We start from the raw sequence: 14,501 nt of genomic DNA, 5'->3' as shown, positions 1-14,501 counted from the left end.
TAGCATGAATGGGGATTGTGTGTATTATTACATATTTTGTATTTAGATCCTGTAATCTGAGTGCTGCATTGTTATAAGAGCTTGCATTATTAAATGCAGTATGAATCATTTACTGTACAGAGCATATCTAACTGTTTTTAATATCTTTTAGCGTTACGTGGCTTTTTCTTCCTGTTGTAATGTTGCAAATATTCTTTTTGCAAGAGTGTGAAAAGAGTTGGTTTGATATTTCAGTATTCTCCTGCTCTGCTACTCAACATGATCACAACATTCACATTCATGCTAGCTGTGAAAAAAAAAGAAGTTGATATGATACTCACTTTTCTCTCTTTGAAATGCATACTGACAAAAGCACTAACTGTACACTTTTAGGGCCCGTTGATTGCGACAGCTTTTACAAATGGATACCATTGAACAGGTGGCCGGTTGCCATCTCATCAGAGGTATTGCATTTTATTTACTGTGCATTTCTATCAGTATCTATCTGTACTATGTGTTCATCGCATTAATCGTTGTTCCTTCACATCTCTTTGGGGAAACACAGAGCTGGTAGTAATGTGTGAGTGTGGCGAGGTGGTTTGTTTGAGGTCTTTTTCCAAAAACGAATAAATACAACTGATAAAAAGGACAGAAGATTAGCAGACATTACGAGAATTTTAATCATTTTGTGATTGTTTATGAAGGAAAGCTTCATATATCGGTTACCCGCACACATACTACCGGTTCTTCAGTTTTTCTTTCCTCCTTCTTTTCGACATTTTGAAATGTTTCCATCCTAAAATAGTCACATGTCTTTGTAGAAAAATCATATGTCTTGCTATTCAACCAGAGGGGATGTCACAGTTTAAAGTGTTTTTGACCTAAGCTCTGGCTGTCCAAGGACAGGACTCTCATTACAATTCTTTCACAACTTTTTAAATCGAAACTGCAAAATCTTTCACTAACAAGCAGCCGAGGTGTAGGAAGAATCTTTGAGGAAGGGAATTGCTTATTACTACATGACCTTCTTTTTGCTAACACTGTCCCTCATATGTACAGCCACAATGTCATATATAAAACCTTGTCTGCCCTACAGATACTTGTAGATGTTTGATGTGCATAAAATGTATTTTTGTATACGTTTTTAAACGTCCACAGCACGATATACCACACCTGCCACTTTATTAGGTACGTCAACGAGGATAACGAACATGGGTATGTTGTGGTCAAAGATCAGGTCAGATCAGTAACAGTAGGCTAGGCTGTAGCATTTAAACAGTGCTCAGTCGGTACCAATAGGCCCAAAGTTGGCAAAAATTATCACCGTCACACCACAACCTGTAGCCTGAAATGTTGATACAAGGCAGGATAGAGCAATGCTTTCATGTAGTTTCCACCACATTCTGGCTCTACCATCAGAATTAATTTTTTTTCCCCAGTTTCTACTTTTGAGGTTGGTGACCCCGTGCAAACTGTAGCCTCAGTTTCCTGTTCTTATCTGACAGGAGTGGCAGGCAATGTGGTCTTCTGCTGCTGTCGGTTTAATTCCATCTAACCAATCAGCTACTGGCATGTGATTGGCTGATTAGATATTGGTATGAGCAGATATATCTAATAAAGTGGCAGGTCAGTATATATGCACAAATGCTAAATTAATAAGCCGGTTAAGTATATAGTGTGGTATTTGTGACAGCCTAGACTTTTTGTTATTGGACAGGCTATTTTTACAGTAATTGGTGCTTCTGTTATGCTTGCAGGAAATTTTGACCTGTAGCAGTTTCTTAGAATCATATCCCAGTTATTCATGCTTCAGCAAGCCTGCAAAATGCGTCACAGCGAGTATTATTTATGTTCGAGACTTACTCTAATTAAATGTTTGCTTTCTAATGCTGTTGTTCCTTTTTTTTCTTCTTTTTTTTTTGTTGTTGTGTTTTTTCCTTTATCACCCAGCAGAGTATATCTGGTGGCCCAGGAAAGACAGGACGAAGTTTCTAATTGGCTTTGTGTGCAGGTGATGCTAATCCAACTTCAAGCACTACAGCGTCACCCCGGCAAAACGAACGAAAGTCGGAACCATATGAAGAAGAAAAGAAAATGTTTATCATCTCAGAAAAATAACAACTGCTGTACTATACTCCAAACCTCCTATAACTTTACAACCTGGTTTGGTATGATGTTTCACGTCGAGTTCATTCACCTACTTTCTTCCTCTGTTAGCTTTTCTTTTGATTAGCTTTGAGAGAGTCGTTTTAGTTGAACCTTTAATTTTGTGTCGTTTTTATTTTATCTTCTGGTATTGTTGTGTAAATCTTTTTTTTTTTGCTTTTTTTCGTTTGAAGTATGGCGGTCATAGCCAAGAATATCTTCAAAGTCACGTCTTCATCTTTGTACTGGTGAGTCTAAAAGGAAAAAAGCTCGGGATGTTTCATTCAGTCTTTCTGCAAAAAAAAGAAAAGAAAGAAAACACAAGAAAAAAAAAAGACAAGCTCAGTGCAGAAAGACTCGGAGAAGAAAAAAAAACATTTTAAGGAAATTTTAAAGAAGGTATCTAAGTAATAAATCTTAGTAGCTGTTTTATTTCTTGTGATGTCTCATTGTTAACCATAATTACCTATTTTTGGGCAATACAAAGAGGACTCCAATATTTTTATGGTCCTTTTTTATAAGTGTTGTTTTTGTTGTTTAGAAATATATATATATGCTATAACAAATTTCATATAACTACATTGTGAATTCAAACTTGAGAAAAAGAAATGTAGCTGTACATATTATTCCAGTCACTGCATATAACCAACTCAGTGAGAGAATAGCATATTTTTGTGATGGTGTGTCAAAAGAACATGTTATAGCGTGTGAATAGAAGACAAAGCTGTAAACAGTTATTATTCTACTTTTTTTTTTTTCTGCTGGAAGACGGTATAACAACCCCACACGGAAACAAACACACGAACACACACACGCCTAGCACACACACACTTGCTCTGTAAATACTGAAGCTGAATAATTTTACAAGTGTCATACCAGCAAAATTTACAAGCGGTGAGTCAACACAGTTTTGGAGAAATAATAATAATAATAATTTAAAAAAAATAAAGAGCCTGATTGGTATCTTTTTGTCTAACTGTTACAGTATCAGTATCATTTCAAAGAGAAAGTTTAAAAGAAAAAAAAAGATGATTAAATCCAAAGCACACTGTACTTAGATGTGAAGATTAGAACTTGAAGCAGGCTCTGCGCATCCTGACACTTTTCTACTCTTGAGAGGAACTTGTTAGCTGCAATGTTGATGTTTGTTTCATCCTGCACGTTCCCGATTAGTTCTTTTTCTTTTTCTTTCCTTTGGAACACAACACCTGGGCTCTGTGCTCGAGTCTTTATGTAACGCTCATTGTCCGACTCAGATCTTTTTCTTTCTTTTTTTTTTGAGTGAATTAGGAAAGTAAACGTTTTGATACCATACCTCAGCCTTCCTGAGTTCTCTTATGGAATCATTGGCAGGTTTTTTAATTTATTCTAGTGGCAAAACAAATGAAAACACTGAAAGATAATTAAGCAAGTAATCATTGCACTGTGAGTTGTAAAGTACAGGCCATTTTTTTCTATTTGCACATGTATATGTTGGCTTTTTTTTAAAAAAAAAAAAGAAAAAGGAAATTGCCCTGTGCTTTGGGATAGCATGAAGGATTTCGGAGCTAGCGTGTTCTCGACTAGAAAAAACACTTGAGCATTTTGAGGCGAGTTCACAGTGTGGGAAGTAGTAACTGGTTATGTTGCTGTGTACACTTGGATTTCTTTATAGAGTAGACCCATGTCTCATCTGACGATATTTAATACGGGGTCAAAAGATGACACTGAATAATTCACTATCTACCACTGCACCGGGTTTTCCGCAGTACGTGTGGTCGATGGTTTTACTCGTGATGATGATTTATTAATAATAATCATAATAATAATAGGCTCCAGTATGCGTTCAAGTTTTGAAATTCGATGCCGCCGCAGATGCGTTTGCTGTTTTCCTTTTACCCGCGTCTCGTCTCGTCTCATTTCTTTTCCTTTTAAAACAACCAGGTAAAGAACTATGCTGGATTACTTTTAAAGTAAACGATACGGAGGTGTGATCGAGTAATAATTTAAACAGTCAAGAGAAGAAGAAGAAAAAAAACAACTTGTAATGTTCAAATGTAAAAGAAAATAAGAAACACAAAACTATAAAAAAAAAAAAGATGCTTCTTTGCTGATTTCAAGTTTAATCAGAGTTTTATTGATACTTTGTGGTTTATATATTAATAATTGTAATATACTATTAAAATGTACTGTGCATCCATTACTTTCTCTCTTTCCATTCCCCATCCTCAGAGATCCTACGATATTTTGTTGCTCATTCATGTACTTCATTAGTGTGTAAAGAAATCACAGTTAACTTGTAAACAGAGTGCTGTCTTTGATACCAGTGTAGTGCTCTTTGTTGTTCTCCCTTGCTCTACCTCTCCTTTCTCTCATATTTATCCCTCTCCCTCTTGCGCTCTTTTTCTATCTCCTGTAATTACAAAGTAGATGTTATAGAGGACTCATTAATATAATACTTGTAGTGAATAGTGGATTTAGGACCAGTCGAGATATACCTTTCTCTCAACGATCATGTTATTCTGGTATTTGCAGACAGTTATTTTGTTAGAGGTTCATTGTAATTTTTCCCTGTATGTTTTTTTTCTTTTTCTTTTTTCTTTTGGTTTGGTTTTGCCACTCTCACATGGTTTCAGCTAACCAAAGCTCTCATGGATGAACAATAGAGAAATAGTTGCTGTAAGATGGAATTGTACACAAGGCATTATTTGGATCCCCACCCTTGAATGTTTTTAAAGGGGTGTGCCATACTACCTTAAATGCTAATGCTAGATATGCAAAACTTTTGTGTTTGATTGTTTCTTTCTTTTTTTTTTTTTCAAGAGGGACACAAGCTGAAATCACGGGAAAAAAAAAACAATTTTTACTTAAGATATTTCATATTTTTTTAAGAGACATGCGAGTTATTACCACATACGTCATCAGTCACAGAGCTGTTTAAAGAGCCTCTTCTATCTTTTAATGTTTGTACACTTTGCAGATATCCCAGGCTCCTCTGGTGTCATTTTTTTTAGATGATACAGTTTTTGAGCTCTTATTTATTTGGGAACTGTTAATGACTTTTTTTAAAATCTTATTTGAATCTGTTAACAGTGTTTCTGACACTACAGAGGCATTACTGACACACACAGAGAAACACTGCAAATACTGAACAGAGAACCATTAGAGGAATATCAGCAGGTGCTGAGGGGTGTCGAGTTTGTCACGTCTGATTAATAGACAGTTAAATTCCTATCCAGAGTTGGACCTGCAACCTGAAGCTGTGATGCATTGCCAAGCTAGAATAGATTATTATTAACAACCGTGTCAAAGGATGCCTGGACTTAACATGTTTAGATTTACACGAGCAAAAACAAACTTATTAAAACAATGGGATTGCTGCTGAAGCCGCTGCTTGGACCCCTAATACAGCCAGTGCAGTTGAGCCTTTTTGAGCATAATCTCTGTTTGCTAATTTACTGGCTCTTTAAATTAACGGTTAGTATTACCCTGTTGTTAATAAGTTAACATTAGTGCGCTCTTTCTTCCTAACCAGTCTGCACACAGCACATAGAGTACACAGCAGCTTTGTCAGTGATGCTAATAAGTTATCTTGTTTTGCTTTTTTTCTAAAGTAAATGATGAAAGTAAATGATCTTTACTTTACTTTCTGAAAGTAAAATTGTTCTTTTTTAAAAATTAAAATTAGGCAGCGGCCAACTATCGCATACGTCAGTATCTTAGCGAGGTAGAGTGATCACTCACTTTAGAAAAATGCAGTATTTGTGGAAAAAGTTTTATTGTTTGAAATATAAAAAGAAATGTATTAATAGCAGAAGAACAATAACTCAACACAGTTTGGTTATAATTTAATTCTCAAAGTAATAAAGAAATTCCTCCTGTTCATTAAAATATTTTAATTGTATAATTAACTCAAACGCAACCCAGTCGCGTTCCAGTTTTCTTGGCGTTTTTTCCAAACAGCATATACCGGAGCAGCAAGCACACACTACACTGTGCTGTCGCGGTGCCTGTTGTCTCTTAGTCTATAATTAACCCTTTTTCACTGGAAAGAAGGCTTGAAATGGCTTGTTTTCCCTCACACAATATCAAAATTGACTCTTCTATTGTTTTGTGATCCTGTAGCTTGGACTTTAAGGTAGCATGGCTCTGTTGCTGTAATTTCATTTTATCTCAAACTGACAGCAGTTTACAGCTGATGAATGTTACACATCTTAGTAGACTAGCTTATCCATTTGGGGAGAGGGGAGGGGACTTGGTTTAAGAAAAAAAAAATAATCAAAAAAGAAAAAAAGTCAACCTGGAAGGTGTTGACATTTGTAGTGTACTACCGTATCCATTTAAACTTGAATCTCGAGGCAAGTGCTAGGCAATGGCCAAACAACCCCATCAGTTCGAGGTGGGGGTGGGGGGGGATCCCACCCTGAAACCGTACACACTTATGGGATTTCTGTCATCATGGGTTCACAAGCGTTTTCTGAATATGAACAAAAGTTTCCTAAAAGCTGGAACACCAGGCTTTACAGGCTCCATTTCCAATGAATCAGACAGACTTTGAAGGCTCATTGATTGTTCTTGAGCATTTTTATCCAAAAAGAGGCTTACTCATAGTGGTGCTAATGGTTTTTTTGAAAAAGCAAAAAACCAGACAGTGTGCCCTTATCTCTGAGAGATACTGGATACCGTCACAGTGAACACAAAGTTAGCCAGTTCACAAAGTGACTCTCGCTAACAACGCTATTTAACGTTTTTTTGGCTCGATATATCAAAGATCAGTTCATGTTCACAAATCTGGACTGAACTCTTCAAGGTGACGGAAATGGCACAAGTTTGCCTGTACTACTGTGTTTTTGGGGTGAACTTCCCCTCCAGTCCAAACCATTGCCATCTCACGCCATGCTCATCGCCAAATATATACATATAATTGCAATATATATGTATATAGATGAATATATATACTTGCAATTCACGCTCATTTGAACTGAATAATATTAGACTGGAGACCTCAGCTGTATACAGAATAATCCTCGTCACACAGCCACGCCCAGGTTCATTTAGTCCACTCATCATTATTGGTTCGCCATCATGCGAGTTCTCCCCCGGCGTGTTGTCGAGGTTGGAGTGGACCGCACGGCCACGCGGGGTGTCCAGAGGCTCTTCAGACTGCACGGCCTGCAATGTGAGGCTCTGCCGTGTCTCCGCAGGCTGAGCGCAGAGCTCTCTCCACCGCTGTCTGCCCATTCCTAACACTTGCCCCTTTTTTTTATGTTAACCGACTTTTTATGGCGAGAGACAGACAGACTTGACTGACATCTGAAAGCATCTTTCAGGTTATCATATGGCTTGCTCAAGCCCTGTTGTAAAATATACTAAAATAATAATGATAATAATAATGGATGGGGGTCTCTCACATATCAAATGTGGAAAGTCTAATTTTATATTTGTATTTTCAAATAATAATATTGACAAAAAAATGTCTGTGAAAGGTTTCCATCCTCTACTGTGGTCCAGAAATCGATGTGTCTGTCTGGAAAATAAATAAAATAAACTGAATTGTTATATGACTTCTTTCCACTGTTGCGTTGTATTTGTGTTTTTCTGAACCCAAATGTCACAGCATTTCAAAATCAGTGCATATTTGCGGGAAACTATCACTATTATATCACAGAATTATGTTTATTTTCTGTTTATTTTATTTTATTTTTTAAAAAGGGGATAATATCGTACCGCATTTTGACCGGACCACACACACTGAGCATGTTATCTCCTGAGATCCTTTGAGGTCTCTCATAAGTCAGCAGGATTAATAGCCTAAGATGCATTTGGGGAAAATGTTGAGCAAACAAAGACTGACGTGTAATTCTGCTGCCCCTCAGTGGTCTCTCGCAGCGCCTGAGAAGATGCAGTGCTTTCAGGGAAGCGCATTCGCCAGTGCCTTATTCTTCATCAGCGTCACATGGAGAGCATCAGCATTAGCCGAGGCTCAGTGTATAAATGGCTGGGGATGTGATTGAGTAGATGAGCAAACAGGCTGCTGCATGACAGGCCATTTCAGGGCCTTACAATAGTACCTTTTGATGCGTTTGTCACGCTGTGCTTAGTTCTGCTTCTTCCCGAGATGGAGAATTTAACCTCAGATGGCAGAAGCAAAAATCTGATTCCGAGTCATTTTCTGAGGTGAAACACTTGACAATGAAGAAAAAATTCAGCTGCTTTCTGACTGGATCGTTCCATTTTTTCACACATTTTTTACTGAAGCTAACTCACAGACACACTGAGGATAACAATAGTGTATTGAGTTCACGACAATAGATTTAAAGCACCTTTTTTTGTATATGTTTACCGTGATAGATGGCAATAGTTAAACATGACGCCGGTGGAATTCAGGGATCAGGATTTTTAATGTGGGTGCTTGTCAGGTGAGACCGACGGTCCGACAGCTCCATCACTCACTTAGACACGGCAATCCATAAATTCAGACTGAGATCAATACTCTTGGCTCAGCTCTGTTTTTCACAGCCGAGGCACTGCGAGTTTAGATCACGCTGCATTCATTTTTGTGTTTGTGTAATGAGCACAATGATGATCCAATTTGGCAGTGTGGGCTGTTTCACTTTCTTACAAAAGAAACTGCTCTGGATTGTCTTGCTGTCTGTCAGCGGAATTGACTCTTAGATTTAAAGAAAACAAAAGCAAACATTAATACAGGCGAAACTTTAGAAGCAAAGATGGTAAATATGAAAAATGGCTTAACCTCAGGCAGATGTGAACAGAGTTTGTCCAGACTCTGGTCACTGTAATTAGCAGACAAATCTGTCAAAGAGCCGATGCTCACGTTGACTGTGTTTTTAACTCAGAGGCCTAACTGCTTGACCTTTCCAGTCCACCTGCCTTTAATTAAGTGCTAATTAAAAGTGCCATTATGATCAGAGAGCTCTACACTCGTCGGCCCTTAAACACAAGGATTTGGGTCTTTAGTGGAACTCTGCAAGACAATCAGCAGTCATGGGAGCTAAATGTCAGCTCACAGCGGAGAAAATGAAGCTGTAATAATCTGTGAAATCAAAGTTTGCTTTAAAGTAAAAATACTATAAATGATATTTGAGCATGAGCCTCTATACTGTGAAAATGTATCTCCTGTTTCAAAAAAAAAGGGTAAATATGAAAGGGGCTAAGGGTCGTGATTAGCATTATCCAAACAGACACAAACACAGATCATAGCAAATATGTGGGGCATATAGCAGCATGTCACAGGCTCATTTGATGGCCTCACCTCATACCAGTCGCACTGTGCAAATTTCCCATGGGCCAGCACTAACAGGCTGAATGTGACAGCTCCTGGCAAACACAAAACAAGCCACAGTGCACGGAAATGCCATTGCGAGGATGCAGCATGGCAACGACGGTGGCGATGCTGAGGTCGCTGTGGAGGTGTAATGAAGAAGTTCAAGAGGTGGTCCATTTCCACCTCCGTGTGCCTGAAAAGCAGAGGGAGAGAGAGCGGAAGAATACCTTTCCGCCATGCATATTCATGGCGTGATGTGGTGCTGCAGGAGACTCGCATCCCCCATCCTCAGCCTGCGAGGACACCTCAGAGCCCCTCAGCACTTATTAACGGTAATTAAGAGCTAGTCTGAGATGCTGGCAATGTTTAATTGCCAATTACAGGTAGGTTAGCTATAGATGAAAATGACAGCTATTTATGTATCACATCAGCCTAAATCATCAAGTTGTGTTTATGCCTTGAAAATGGGAAAGGAATGAAAGGTTGGGAAGCATCCAGGATCCTCACACGAGCCTGGCATTGTAGGAATTCAAGTGCAATAATGAGCAATGTTCAATGGATATGCACTTAATTTTATGTGCATCACTAAATTATCTCCCCACACAGCCATGTAATGGTTGCTCCTCTTTTGAAGCGGAAAATTTTTTTGACAGTGCTGTGTAATAGAGTCAATAGTTGATGAGAAGACTGCTGTGGATGGGGAGATGAGGCACTCAGGTGGCTGTTTCCTCCCAGACTCTGGGCCTAATGTAGCCTTTGGCATGGAAATTGACGTGACATTGATGGGCACTCTCCCGCCAGCAGAGAGTCATGTGCCTGCACAGCCTTCCAATTCGCTAATAATTGCTGATTAAAAACTAGTTAAGAGTCCATGAAAACTCAAATATGCATTAACCAAATGACCTTCTGGGAATGGCAAACGTCTGAAGCCAAGAGCACAGGTGCTTTTCTAGTGCGGGCTTGGATCGTGGATCGTTGTTTAAGAAACAAATGGGAGCGTACTGAATTGTTCTACTGAGCTTTTAGGAAATTACTTTTATTACGACCCCATCCTCACTCTGTTGTTTCACAGCTCACATCACCTTTCATTGCAGAATATTACCGTATAGTCTCTAAAGTTTTAAATAACTTCAGAAAAATTATATTAAGTAGCATAATCCAATAGATTAGGCTTTAGTTTTTATAGGTGGCAGCCTGTTAGACTATAGATTATGAACAATCTAAATCAGGATAGTTTTGCTTTAAAAATTGCAACAGATGTGATAACTGTAATCTCATTACTTTCATATGTTAATTATTACTCTAATATAAATTATGCTAATTACAATTTGTTGCGAGGGTAAGGATTATCACACTACTGTTCTACCCAGTGAAGGTTTTGACAGCATTTATATCACCTCATTAATACAATGCCATTGTTTTGTCTACTTCTAGTTTGTTTCTTTTATCTGCTGTCATAGATGTGCCTCGTTGAATATACATATATAATATATATAATCATTTTCTCCAGTAAAGTATGCTTTTGCATTTGAATTCTTACAGGTGAGGAAAGACGCTGTGTCCAGTCTATTTTCAGCCATTATAGTGTCTGTAATTTGAGAGAGTGTGTGTAGCCAGCAGCATGAAAAGCAGGGTAGACCATGAGCTAAGTGACTCAGAAAATTCACATATTGTGCCCCTATTTTCTCTCATATTATCCACCAGATGAAGCATTACATGCTTACAAAGGCCATCAGTTTTGGCCCCCGACTACAGAGGATGCAGCTGTCTGTTCATTGTTCATCATCATTGTCTTCATGGATCTGATGATGCTCCCGAATCAATAGTTGCCTCAGAGCAAACTAGTGAGCAACAGACTGTAGAAGCAGGCGAGAGTGACAATTATCACTGGAGGACAGAGTGAAAATACAAAGTAGGTGTCAAGGGAGGCGGGGGGGTTGGGGGGGTATTGGTGTTGATGGGATCATTACCAACGGATTAATGGTTCTTTAGCTGGGGACTACAAAATGCTCAGATAGAAAAATATACGATCTAATCACCCAATCACAACTTGGTGCATTTAGGCATGCTGTCAGCACAACCTGCTGAAGTTCAAACTCAACATCAGAATGGGGAAGAAAGGTGATTTAAGTGACAATGAATGTGGAATCATTGTTGGTGCCAGATGGGCTGATCTACTGGGATTTTTCCCAAACAACTATCTCTAGATTTTACACAGAGAAAGTCTGACAACAACAACAAGTACACATATATATCCAGTGGGCACCAGTTTTCTGTGTAAAAATGCCTTGTTGATCTAAGAGGTGAGAGGAGAATGGCCGGAGTGCTTGGAGCTAATAGGAAGGTAGCAGTAACTCAAACAACCACTCATTACAGATAAGGTGAGATATCTCTGAAACCTGTCAAAACCTGAAATAAACATGAAAGTATGGATCATTCCACTTCCAGTGGGAGTCCAACCCAATATGAGCCAGTTATCTCTTATAGGCTGCCTGGTCATAGTACATTGTACACTTTTAAATAAAGATAGGATTGCACCAATCAGGCATAACATTTTGAGCACTGACAGTTGAAGTGAATAACACTGATTACCTCTTCATCATGGCACCTGTTAGTAGGTGCGATGTATTAGGGGGCATGTGAACATGTCATCACAGTTGATGTGTTAGAAGCAGAAAAAATGGGCAAGTGGAAGAGTGATGAACCAGTGTCAGGGTCATGGGTGGCCAAGGCTCACTGATGCATTGGGGAGCGGACGATCCAGCAGCCAAGCTACTGAGGCTCAAATAGCAGAAATTTTAGAAAAGTGTGAGAATACACAGTGCATCGCAGTTTGTTGCATATGTGGCTGCACAGCTGCAGAACAATCAGGGTGACCATGCTGACTCTGGTCTGTGTTCGTGTGTGTAACTAACCTGGGGAACACCTGGCACCAAGACGCACTATGGGAAGAAGACAAGCCAGAGGAGGCAGTGTGATGTTTTGGGTAATGTTCTGCAGGTAAGTGTTGGGTCATGCCATTCATGTGGCAAAAGCTTTGACACGTACCACCCTAACTAAGCATTGATGTAGAACACACACACCCTTTCATGGTAACGGTAGTCTCTGATGGGTGTGGCCTCTGTCAGCATGATAAGGCTCTCAGTTACAAAGCACAAGTGGTTCAGGAATGGTTTGAGGAGCAGGACAACGACTTTGAGGTGTTGACTTGACCTCCAAATTCCCCAGATCTTATTCCAATCGAGCATCTGTGGGATATGCTGGACAAACAGCTTTAATCTATGTTGGCCCCACCTCTCAACTTACAGGATTTAAAGGATCTGTTGCTATCATATCAGCAATCATATCAGCAAAAGGGGGGACCAACATATTCTTTTTGTGTCTCAGTTTGGATATTTGAGAAGGTGCCAGGTACCACAGCTGAAAATACTGAATTTTCTGATATCTTTTAACTTTTATTCACTTACACTGAAACTCCCACTCGTCTTGCATGTCCTTGTGTGGTGTCTTCTCAGAGTAAGAAATTGACAAGAAGAGTTTAACAGCCTCATTTGCTGTCAGAAAAATTGCCATCAAAACGACAGTGTTTGATGTCCAGAGCTACTGTCAGCAAACAGCCATATCACAGCACAGTGTATTCCAGATGTGATACGGTATCATCAAAAAACACATCTACAAAGTATCGCTGTCCTGATAGAAGAATGTCCATGTCATTTTTAATGCAATAAAAAAGCCCCCCGCCCCCCCCCCCCCCCCAAAAAAAAAAAAAAAAATCAGTTTTGCTGCCTCTGAAGCCACTGCGAGCGCTAATGAGAACTGTAACCCGCCGTGCATGAGTAGCAGCAAACGCATTTTCATTGGTTAATGCTGGCGTGCAGAGGTCTGTAATCAGATAAAATTGATTTGTGTGAAATCTCAAGCAATTTGTCTCAATATCTGCTTTGGAGAAATGTCAGAAGATTTGAAGGCAAGGTCACGCTCAAGGTCATTTTCATATCTCATCAGGAACATTTGTCATCAGCAGGTAACACAGTAACACAAGTGATAATAAATAAACTGGATAGTCGCAGCATCCTCAAATGGCTTTTTCAGAGGAGGAATACACCTACAGTGGTTCAAAGCACCGATTGAATTTATTGTAGTTACAGTTTAACAGCAGTATGAAGTCATGGTAATACATTAGAGAGTAAATCCGAGCCATCGCAGCAGTCTCTTGCCTTTTTATGTTTTTCTTCCCCCGTATGTGTGTCTGTGTGTTTAGTCAACGCATGCTCTTATCAATCTCTGCACAATAACAGAAAACAATTTGCTAATGTTTTGAAAATAGCTTTCCCCATCCTGTGCTCCAGCATTGAGAGATGTATGCACAATTTCATAAACACAATCAGTGCGCTGAATGGTGGCACTGATATTCTGAAGAAAAAAAAAAAAATCTCATTATTGTTCCTGAGCTATGGAAAAGCAGTCAATGGCCCATATCACACAAAAAGCCCCCTCCCCACCTCCCCCTCCTCGCCTTTCTCCCTCCACCCTTCACACCAGCCCAGTGGCACACAAAGCTTAATTCCACCTAGAAGCAAACACTATGCGGCAGTTTGCTGAGAGAATATTAGAGATGACCTGAAAGAAATCATCGACGGGACAGCTTGCATTTGCCACAGTTTTCTGAGGCTACGCCGGCGCTCCTGTCGTTCGGATCACGTGGACGTGCTGCCGCTGTCTTGTTCCGTCAGTGCAGCTGGACTGACTCATGTCTGATTTCAATCTGACACCTGTGTCACACATTCTGCCTCCATATATGGATTTCCAGTCCTTTGTAACTTACTCCAGCTTCCTCTCACTCATGTACAAGTGGCAAGAAGAGTGGAGGCCGAGCAGTGTGAGTAAACAGGAAACGAATGATCAGGGGCTTGTGGGATTATATGCAGAGTTAACTAATGGCCACACTTGAAGGGAGGTGGTGGTACGGTGGGGTGGGGGCCACGCTGTACATTGCGGAGATCGCTGAGCTCGAACATGTGGACGGCTTTGTGATGGATGATGACAGCCTGCTGCATAATCACTTCAATGAGTCATAATAAGGGCAGGCATGTATGAAGTCTCTTCAACGTTG

General features: G+C 39.6%; 1 protein-coding gene across 7 annotated transcripts in view; it reads left to right on the top strand.

The window, feature by feature from the left end:
• The window catches only part of msi2b (musashi RNA-binding protein 2b), a 257,841-nt gene extending 250,174 nt beyond the window's left edge, over positions 1-7,667 (top strand). For 6 of the 7 annotated variants that reach the window (XM_006799518.3, XM_035911472.2, XM_006799517.3 and 3 more), the window contains 2 exons: positions 373-443; positions 1,930-7,667. In XM_006799518.3, the coding sequence (XP_006799581.1) occupies positions 373-414 (42 nt within the window). In that variant the 3' untranslated portion in view covers positions 415-443; positions 1,930-7,667. The remainder of the gene's footprint in view (positions 1-372; positions 444-1,929) is intronic. The other variant, XM_035911471.2, reaches the window with a different exon arrangement.
• Positions 7,668-14,501: the final 6,834 nt, after the last annotated feature.

Source organism: Neolamprologus brichardi, chromosome 10 (assembly GCF_056152115.1).
Source record: "Neolamprologus brichardi isolate AB-2024 chromosome 10, ASM5615211v1, whole genome shotgun sequence".
In the NCBI taxonomy this organism is placed as follows: Eukaryota; Metazoa; Chordata; class Actinopteri; order Cichliformes; family Cichlidae; genus Neolamprologus; species Neolamprologus brichardi.
This window is presented reverse-complemented; position numbering and strand designations above follow the sequence as displayed.